This window comes from Henckelia pumila, chromosome 2 (genome assembly GCF_033568475.1).
Source record: "Henckelia pumila isolate YLH828 chromosome 2, ASM3356847v2, whole genome shotgun sequence".
NCBI lineage: Eukaryota > Viridiplantae > Streptophyta > Magnoliopsida > Lamiales > Gesneriaceae > Henckelia > Henckelia pumila.
The window spans coordinates 126,617,576-126,628,761 of NC_133121.1; the positions used below are offsets into that span (position 1 = coordinate 126,617,576).

Sequence of the window (11,186 nt, forward strand, 5' to 3'; positions counted from 1 at the left end):
TCAAGAGTTACAATTAGTTTGTGCCTTGAAGATGGAGTTGGTATCGAGCTGAATTTTGATGGAGCTTATTTGATTCGTCTGATAAGATTGAAGAACCTTGGAAACTCGATAACGACATGTATAAGATGACATTAAGAGTCAGGGATTCAAAACTCGAGAATGATGCTTCTTGAGTTATACCGAACAAATCACATACTTGTTTATTTACTTGTTCTTGATTTAGAACTTGTGGTATTGTCGATCCATCTCAGGTAGTGGATATTTGATTTTGATGTCGATATGATATGTTCTATATGAAATTGATTCTATTGCCAAGGTCTGAGGCGGCCTTATTTTCACATCAAATGTGACGATGATAGATGCTTATCCATGTCGAGATCGAATACGAATCTTGATGCCAGAGATTTGATATGAATCAATTCTCGATATATGTATATATGCATGTTCTAGAATTGATAAACCATGATTTGAGTTGGTTTTAAGATGTTTTGGATTGATGGTGCAAGGTTTGACAGCAAAAAATTGTTGCTGTCATTTTCTGGAAAGGAGCCCGCTCGATCGGGTGAATTCCACCGATCGAGCGCGGCCTGTGATTTTCAAAAACAGAGAAATGGAACTTTGGGCTCGCTCGATTGGATGAATTCAACCGATCGAGCGAGACCAAAATGTTTACAGACTCGAGAGCTTGATTTTATAGCTCGCTCGATCTGGGAAGTTTGTCCGATCGAGCGAGGCTCTTGAATTATAAAAAAAAATTAGCTCTTGGTTTTATTATTTCTAATTGTTTGATTAATTATTTTATTAATCATTAATTTTCCTAAAATGATATTAGCAACCCGAGGTTCCCACAGCAAACCCTATTACCCCTTCGTTATTAAAACCACATGATAGGTGAATCTAATGTCGTCGTCTTCTTTGAGCGCAAAATTTATTATCACGTATTCATTTATATTATTGATTAAAATTAAATCTCATTTACCCACTAATTTTGGTATAATGGTAAAATTTTAAATTCCTAAAACATTTTCAAACCATCAAATTATATTTATTTATCATGTTTTTCCTTTCGCATTTAATTTTCTCCCCAATCATTCACAAATTAATAACTTTCATTTTAAATTTAAAAACTACTATATATTTTTTTTAAATAACGCTTGCATCTCACATGTACCATATCTGCTGTTTCGAATGATTTATAAACACCTCCTCCAATTATTCCTCTCCCTGACTATTTTGTTGGTATTTATTTTACTTATACATATGGTTTGAAAAATAATAGTATTGGTCAATTTTTATTTTATTTTTTTATGTTCGAAATAAACTGATATCTAGCTTATTTGTTTTGTTTCCCTAAACAAATAAGCAATAACTTATTTTCATGGTTTTCTTATTTTTTTTTCGTACCTATCCTTTAACATTTTATTTTTTTTTATTTCATGAATATTTTCATAACACTATACGTGGATGGATTGATTGGTAGGGTCAAATAATAAATATTTCAAATTTGAAAAGTAAATAGTCGTCATCGTCTTGCTTTTCTTTTTTTTGCTTCCGCCACTGCAACGATGTAAGCTTCCCTTGCCGCTTCCAACTCCTGCATCTCTATCTCAGTCAAGGATTCCTGCCCATTTTGACGAAACGAAAAGTAAATAGTCGTCCATACATAAACCAAGGCATGAAAAGTTCGTATGATCTACATTTCCACATTTAACTATACTTTCATGTCAAATCTTTAAATGCAAATATCAACTCACTTAAGTCATACATCAAGCTTATATATAGCAATATACACTGTTACGAATCATCAATCTGCTATCCCCCTACCCCACAAAACCTTACAGTATTTAAAATAAAATAAAGTACGAAATGGAAAAAGATCTGAACAATAATAAAAGAAGTGGACAGTAAAAGCATAAAACTTGTGCATATATAATGCACTTGTGCAGGCAACTTTTTTTACTTGGAACATGGAACATATTTTCTAAAACACGAAGTGTAAATGGAAGAGAAGGGTGGTTAAAAAGGAGAATAGCGCTTATGTGTATAAATAACTTACTGACTCATGATCCTCTTCAAGGGGGAATGAGACAACACTCATAGTCTCCATCAGAAAGAGTCAAATCAGTCCCTGCCAAGCCTTCGATTAATGACATGAAATTCTCCTTCTACATTTGTTAGGTCTCCTTGAAGCTTCTCTGCTTTTTTGTTGGAAGTCATTGCCTCCCACTGTAGTTTTTCCACAGCAGCTTGTTTGTCTGCTAGCTTAATCTGTAACAATATATATCCCGCAAGAACAGAGATAGATGATTAAATAAATATATCACATTTCAGTGTAACTATAGTCGGACAAAAAAAAAAAAAAAGCATTACATCAGTAATCAAATTTTCAGGCACGAGGCAGACATATAGTAGTTTCTTATTTAATAATAAGTTTCAGATGCAACATGACCACTTTTATAATGAAAAATGCAGAAACACGAGAGAACAAAGTGTTGAATCACTATACCTACTCCCAGATGGTTAAGTTTAGCAAGTATAACGCAAGAACATCTTGTATATCACCACCTCCACAGTTGGCCACGTCCATTCAAGTATTGTGTAATGGCATTGTTCCACTTGATATGTTGCTCTTAACCTCAGTAAAGTCCAATGCAATATTCGAACATGGACATCTATCCTCTATTAACATGAACCAACCAAGCAACAAATCCAGACTAAAAGGACTGGCTCACCTTAAATGTTAAGTTTTGTGTAAGGTCTTAAATCTTGGGAGACGATTATGATTCATCACCAAAGGGGGGCTGATAGGGATGAATAACAAATATAATTACAATCAAAAAGACATTAAGCTGTTTGTTTTAAAATTGTTATCGACACATTTGTTAGAATCACCCATTTGTAGGAGGTCATGGCAATGTTTACTGCTCAGATCAGGGTGAACTGGGCAAGTGTAGACATGATATATTGTGACAGTTCACAGTTGTTGCTGGGAAATAGTGAAAAAAGGCCAGAGACTAATGGAATCATGAATCATTTTTCGGATGTCTTATAAATACTGTCTAAGAAACAAATAAAATAAAATCTCCATTTTACATGCTCCGGTTATGTCTATGCCCAATTTGGCCCAACAATTACTCATGCCTGGGAGTTAAGTTGAATGGGGAGTGGATGGAAATGCAAATGGAAGTGTTCCAAGCAAAGAAGTGAGAAATCAGCACATAATCTAGCTGATCAAGGTAACATCTAGAGAAAAATATGTTTTTGGATAACCGCTTTTTGATAAGAGTAGGTAGATTCAGCAAAGATAACAAGGTGCTCCGGTACAAAAACTTGACAAAATAATAAACCTAGTTCCAGTAGAAAATTTCAGATTTTGAGGACATTCATACCTTCGCATCAGAGAGCTGTAATTGTGAGGACTTAATCAACGAGTCCTTTTCTGTAGCCTCATTTTTTAGCTCAGCGAACTTCGAGTGCATTGAAGTCATCTCATTCTCCACAAGCTCCGCTGATTTCAGAAGTTCATCCTTTTCTGATAATTGCCTTTTCAGATCCTCCACTTGGTCCCGTAATGCCACCAGTTCTTCTCTATCCTTCTCAGATAGTAATGACCTCGAGGAAAAAGTTGAGAAATTGTCATCGCAGCCATCTTGGTTATTGGCTGTATTTTTGTTTGGCTCCTCCCTTTGCTTTTTAGTTTGAAGAGCACTCCTTCCTGTTGTCTGCGGCAAATATAATCAACAGCATGAATTGCAATCCATAAAATTTATTATTGAATGCTGCAATGGCTGAAATAGAGATACACCACCCCATATTTTTATTATTTGTGATTGAATGTTGATTTTTCTTTCATGATGCTCATATATATGTCTGATTTGGCCCCTCTCCTCCCTCTATTCCAATACCCCCTTTTGTATTTCGCTGCAATAAAATTTTGGAATTTTGTTTTGTTTTTTTTTTTTTTAAAGGAAAACACCGCTGGAATTTTGGAATTTTGTTTGTATTCTTTATACTTTCGAAGGATTCTGGCAAGGTCTAGCTTCTGAACCTGTTAATTATTTGAGTTTGTGATGCATGAGTTAGGACCAAAATGAAGTAGATCGTGGGGGTTTTCGGATCGATGTACTTGACAGCAAAGTTGTAATATTTTGAATATCTCGTGCACATTTAGAATGTCCATTATAAAGGATCCCAAACCCTCTACGCATTGGAGTCATTTGACATACAAATCTAAAACAGATTGCCTTCCAGAAACCATAAAAAAATGAACAAAAAAGTTACCTTCTTGTAAAGGGATTCTCTAGACGGCGTTTTGGTATAGATCATTGAACCCTTTCTCGTAAACGAAGAAGTCGCTTTCCGGTCCTAGCGTCAATGTCAAACAGAAGAAATACAGTAAACACATCTCTCCAAATTTCTCAAAAACAAAATAAAAATGGAACGAACTGAAACGCGGCGGTTGTCTTACAATTAGAGACTGAACGAGAAGAACAATCTCCACAGGGTCGTTAAAAAGAACACGGTCCACATTCCCGGTGGCGGTGGCGGTGGCGGCTGCGGCGGACAGAGAGGAGAAGGTGCGACTGAGCGAGGATTCGTCCTCGCCGGATAGCCATGACTCCGAACCGAACCCGGCGGTGTCTTGCAAGTCTACCAAATGCTGCTGCTGCTCTTCAACAAAAACTCAGTGAAGTGAAATGGGAATCGATTCTTGGATTCAAAAGTAGATCTGAAATCGATTATGGATTTCTTCCAATTTCTCTAAATTAATTTGAAAATTGTTTTTGAAGATATTATTGTGATTTGTGAGTTTGATTTTCATTGGAGATTGTTATTAACCCTCCACTTCATTAATATAATTTTTTATAAACAAGATTATCCCTAATTAATTACTTTCCTTATATGATAAAATATGTTAACTTCAAATTTGAAATTATATATATTTTGTTGAATAAAATTTTTTATTGGTAATCATTCCCATTTAATTATAAGATATTGTGATTAAATAAAAGTTTGATTTTTTATGTTGTAATAAATTTAAAATAAATTATGAAAAAATAAGAATGAAATATCTCAAAAATTGAAAATACAACATAATAATGAATGATATTTTTAAGGGTAATGAATGGTTCATTAAATCAATAATGTTCTAAAAATTTGTTTGCATACTATATTTAAAAATATTGACAAACATAACAACAATATTTTGAGTTGTTATAATTTAGAAAACTTATTTTTGGATTTTATGAGACTATTATGGAATTTAATAAATTGATTAGAGGGTAATATAGTCAAGTTATATTATTTATTAAAATTAAATCTCATTCGCCCACTAATTTTGGTATAATGGTAAAATTTTAAATTCTTAAAAAATTTTCAAACCATCAAATTATATTTATTTATCATGTTTTTACTTCGCATTTAATTTTCACCCCAATCATTCACAAATCAATAACTTTTATTTTAAATTTTAAAACTACTATAAATTTTTCTTAGATAACGCGTGCATCTAGCATGTACCATATTTTCTGTTTCGAATGATTTATAAACACCTCCTCCAATTATTCCTCTCTCTGACTATTTTGTTGGTATTTGTTTTACTTATACATATGGTTTGAAAAATAATAGTATTGGTCAATTTTTATTTTTATTTTTTTATATTCGAAATAAACTGATATCTAGTTTATTTGTTTTGTTTCCCTAAAAAAATAAGCAGTAACTTACTTTCATGGTTTTCTTATTTTTTTTTTCGTACCTATCCTTTAACATTTTATTTTTTTTATTTCATGAATATTTTCATAAAACAAATTTGAAATGCCATGTTATTGTCAATAAATTTGTTTCCCTCCTCCAATACTTTTGAAGTTGGAAGAGATGAGTGACATCTTCCATACCCGGAGATCCAATGGTGGGCTTTTAAAACGCTTCACCCGACGGGCCGAGAACGAGCTTTGGATTGCTGAAGTACTTGGACCGGGTGGGGAATTATGGCATATGGAGTTTACAGCCCATTCAAATTATAGGCAAAAATGTAACGTTTGAGATTTCTGGATTTGCCTTATGAAATGTAAATATTAAAATATATATTTAATATTTAGGTTAACCCTTGGGTTCTTCGTAGCACCACGGACCCCTTTTATTATTATTATTATTATATAGCATCGACCCATTTAATATAATCAATTTGAGCATTTAATAATTTTTTACCATGTAAAATTAATAAAGTACCTTTAAAAAAATTTATATTCATGTGGGCAATTTCTCCAACTCAAGTTTTCTGTTTTGTTCTCTCATCAATTTCGTAAAGAGGGATTTGAAAAATCGATAGAATTTATTCAAAGTATGAATTTAACTTTTTTGTCCACTTTATTTTTTACACAAATAATAATTACTTTTATGTTCATATACAAAAAATGCATGTGAGACAATTTACATTTTTTTTATTTGAATCACTTATATATTTTTTTGTTATGGGCTCATTTAGTGACGGTCACACCCAGCCCATTTCGAATCAATTGGACTCTACAAGTCGAATCGAATAATTATTTTCAAATTGAACCGGCCCAAACGACGCGCCACCGCCTCCCCCCTCTTTCGGCGGAGTCGCTCTTGTGTTGTGCAGTGTACTTGGTTAATTTTTATAATAAGAAATATGTTATGGATTAAAAATAATTACTTTGATTAATGATACGTGTTGAATTTCATTTCAAAGAATCAGTCAATGCAAATTCCAAGCTCAAACACAGAATTTCAGTAACGAATATTCAACAGAAACAATGCGAATTTCCAAGAATGAATGAACACATTTCAAGAATGTCAGTACGTAAACAAAACAAGTAGACACATGACTAATCAGTCAATGCAAATTCCAAGCTCAAACACAGAATTTCAGTAACGAATATTCAACAGAAACAATGCGAATTTCCAAGAATGAATGAACACATTTCAAGAATGCGAATTTCCAAGAATGAATGAACAAATTTCAAGAATGAAGGAATGTCAGTACGTAAACAAAACAAGTAGACACATGACTAATCTCGGGCCATTAATTCTTGGCCGTTGGTGGGGTGGCAGGATCATTCTCTTCGGCAACACGTGGTGGAAGTTGGAAGACCAGCTGATCAGCCGCGACGCGGCGGGTGGAGCAGACACAGCAGCGGGGACAGGGGGGCGGTGGAGGAAGCTCAGAAGCGGGGACCGGGGGCGGTGGATGAAGCTCAGCAGCGGCGGGGAAGGAGGGCGGAGGTGGCACTGGATGGACAATCTCAGCGTGATCTGCGACATCCGCTCCGCCAGGCGGCGGAGGGTTTGCATCGTCTAGGTAAACTTTAATCGCCGCGCCCAAGGCAGAAAGTGCGAAAACGGCGGAACCAAACTTTTGCATTACTTCAAGAAATTGATGGGAAGGCATGGCTGTATTCAGAAGAAATGAGGAATGAATGAAAATTAACCGCCGGAATTCGTTTATAAACCTGTGCGGTTTCAGATAATTGGGTAATTGGGCCCATTTTCAAACTTAACCGGCCCAACGACGTCTACCCTTTACTATATATATATATATGCTAGATTCTCGATTAGGTTGAAAAAGAGAGGCAAAATCCCACCTTTTAGTTTAGAGCAATCCACATTGTTTGGACCTAATATTTTATATAATGTGTTTTTGTTTGTAGTGGGAATTCCTGGGTGGTTACTGCTGAAGGCGTATCTGTTAATTTGTAGCATACTTGGGAAGTTTAAGGTGCAGGGGTTTTAGAGAAGCTGAGGTAGTTTGTTGAAAGCCGTAGTGGAAGGCAATGTATAGGTTTGCTTTATCAGGTGGGAAATTTCTTACAAGAAAGGTGTTGGAGATAGCTTGTGCCCTTTGGTGTTATTACCCTTCCAGAGGTCAAGCAGAAGTTTGCGTAATTGGCATTAATTAGGTTACTTGACTACAAATTAGCTTCTGCAATTTGAAGAATGAGGCATCCTGCACCAGTTTGGGACCATAGAGCGGCATTTGAATTGACGAAGGACTGGAATGGGATTGACCAAGTTGTGCTTTGGAATCCTCAAGGAGCATTTGCACGAGTAAGTTTTCGTGCTTCTAGCTTGTTGATGTGATGCTTTTTTGCATATGGAGATCTTTGATTGTGTAACCTTTAGTTGATTCGATTGATTTAACTTCCGTTTGCATAATCTATTTTCTTGAAGTTGTTGTTATTTCTGTAATCGTGTGAACAATTCAGGTCAGTCTGCATGGAGGTCAAGTGCTATCGTGGAGGAACAATCGAGGTGAAGAACTTCTGATTCATTGTCTCTATTCATTGATTTTTTTTATTTTTATTTTTTATTATTATTATAAAGTTTGGGTGAATTATGAGATTCTTGCAGTTCTGGCACGACACAAGGGAAGCCAAAGTTCGTGCCTTTTAATGATGAATTGATGGAAAAACACCCTACAGATATTCAAGACTTCTTTCGCGTTTAGAAACAGGTAATTACTTTGATGGTGTCCTGTCAGCATCATCCGCGCCTTCCAAACTTTAGAACAAGTTTGGGAAGAGCTTGTCAGTGATATCAGAGGAGGAGTTCTCAGTACCCGAATCACGGTCCCATCAGTTCGATTGGCGGTGTCCAAGATTCTTAAGCCTGATCCTGAATTGGCGGATACAATTTCTCGCAAGATCTTGGGATTAAACAACTGGAATGGATTGATCCCAGGGCTGTTTCCAAATACAAAATATATCTATGGGATCATGACAGGTTCCATGGAGCCTTATCTAATAAAGTTGCGGCACTACTACGTAGTCCAAGCATTGTTTGCAAATGGAAAATGTTAGTTATTTTCAATTATCAGTAACTGCATGAGAAGAGCTCCAAGAACTGCAAAGAATGGAGATGTATTGTGATTTGTGGTTTGAAATAAGCCGGTCATGAATTTTTTGTATCGTCTCGTGTTTATGCAATTTAATTAGGATATAAGGGATTGCTTTAAGCCAGTGATGTGAATGTCTCTGACCACACCGATCCTATTACTATGTGAAACTATAAATAGTTTATGGATCCTTCGAAGAATGGATTTGAGTGAATGTCAACCCAAAGTTGTGCTTCCTAATATAGGTTATTTCGAATTTATCCCTTTGGACGACGATTTTAACAGCGTCGAGCCGAATCCGGTTGTATTAACCGAAGTGAAGGTTGGCCAGGAGCACGAGGTCGTTGTCACTAATTTTGCAGGTGCTCTTTTGTTTATCTTCTCTGTTTTTTTTCATGTTATCTTGATGACTAGTGTTATGTTTTACTCAATAAGGCTGTTAAAATGGTACTTTGAAATTTGATAACTAGTTTAAAAACTCCCGATACCCACTTGTCATGTGGCTGTAGGATATTAATATGAAGGCATATTTTAATCTTTTCCAGGTCTTGGGGTTCCCATATAGTGTATTTTTTTTATTATTATTAATCATATATAAGATTGTTTTTCACGTGACAAAACAAGCTCATGTGCAAGGAAAAATATGCTTGCTCCAACATTTTGTATTTTTGTATTTGTATGAAAGAGACATCGCATGAACAAGCATCGGTTGCATGTTCTTTACATTTGTGTCCTTCCGGAGGGTTCAACGATTCCGAACCACACTCAAAGTTAAGACTAGACGAATGATGTTATACACTGTTCGAATATTTTTAAATCGTACAACCACCTAAACGAATATCACAACTTATAAGTCAGCAGCGCGAAGTTTGTGTTGGAAGATGATGCTTATTATAAGTTGCAATAATATTCTTGCAGGACTATACCGTTACAGACTAGGAGACGCAGTAAAAGTTAGAGGATTCCACAACTCCACTCCGAAGCTGCAGTTCGTTTGCAGGAAAAATCTCCTTCTCACAATCAACATCGACAAGAACACGGAGAAGGATCTACAGTTATCCGTGGAGGCGGCGGCCAAGCTGTTATCCACGGAGAATCAAAAAGTCATAGATTTCACGAGCCAGGTCGATACATCAACTGATCCTGGCCATTATGTGATCTTCTGGGAAACGAGTGGCGACCCGAACCATCATGAAATCCTCTGCAACTGTTTGGACAAATCATTTGTGGACGCGGGATACATGAGTTCTCGGAAGGTGAACACCATCGGAGCCCTGGAACTCAGGATGGTGAAGAAGGGCACTTTTCACAAGATCTTGGATCATTACGTGGGATTAGGATCCGCTGTTAGTCAGTTCAAAACGCCGCGATGCGTGGGGCCGACTAACAAGATTGTGCTTCAAATACTCACTAATAATGTCGTCAAGAGCTACTTCAGCACTGCATATAATTAGTTTGAATCATTCACAAAGTTGCTGCTTTCATTTACTTTGAGCTACATGTAAGATATCTGCATGTATTAGTAGTGACAACCTTGTACTCATACGACAATAAATTAAGTTTAATTACACCATGTTATAAGCTGTCACTGTGTCATTTATTTTACTTTAATCAATTTCCGTAATTAAAATCAAGTTACTATACACAGTTATTGTTGTTAATTATGTTTTAAGTATCATAACGAATATTTGAAGATCTATGCTAAACTAAAATGGCGTGCTTAAAAAAAACTTCGAAGATAAATCTTCTATTCATTTCAGTACAGCAGCCGTTTTCCGTCACTCCTCCATTCCATGTTGCTTTTTCTTTCGATTTTTGGAGGGTTTTTTTTTTTCTTGCATCTTATATGAGTAGTTCAGATATTTCATGTTGTATCACAAGTTTACATAAGCATGTTAAATTGTAGCGTTTGATTTTTTTGCATATATTTTTCAGGTGAAAACGAGATCATGCTTCATCTCCAAACATGAGCAGTATTGCTTACACTGGTAATCACAAATTGAATACCATATCAATCAATTCAAAAATATTACGATTAAAAATTCATGATGCATGTTAATTTATATTTATTTTTTATATAGGTAGTTATCTTGGCAGATAATATATGTCATCACACAAGTTCTCAACCAAATGCAAATGAAAGTGATCTTTGATCTCCGACTATTTGTGAGATAGAATTTTGAGAAACAATTTCATTTACTTTATGTTAGTGGTTCTAGTTGTCTATTGAATTAGAAAAAAAATCATTTATTTTATATTAATAATTAGCAATTGAGTTGCTACTGCTATTTTTTTCGAAGAATTATTTATTAACGGTATACATTGTTTTATG

The 11,186-nt window shown here is 35.3% G+C and overlaps 1 protein-coding gene and 1 pseudogene across 1 annotated transcript; one reads left to right on the plus strand and one right to left on the minus strand.

The window, feature by feature from the left end:
- Positions 1 to 1,370: 1,370 nt before the first annotated feature.
- Positions 1,371 to 7,411, minus strand: LOC140878368 (protein MICROTUBULE BINDING PROTEIN 2C-like; annotated as a pseudogene).
- Positions 7,412 to 9,041: 1,630 nt separating this feature from the next.
- Positions 9,042 to 10,378, plus strand: LOC140881420 (jasmonoyl--L-amino acid synthetase JAR4-like). Its single transcript, XM_073286714.1, has 2 exons — positions 9,042 to 9,216; positions 9,773 to 10,378. The coding sequence occupies exons 1-2, from the start codon at positions 9,054 to 9,056 to the stop codon at positions 10,306 to 10,308; spliced, it is 699 nt and encodes a 232-aa protein (XP_073142815.1). The 5' UTR covers positions 9,042 to 9,053; the 3' UTR covers positions 10,309 to 10,378.
- Positions 10,379 to 11,186: the final 808 nt, after the last annotated feature.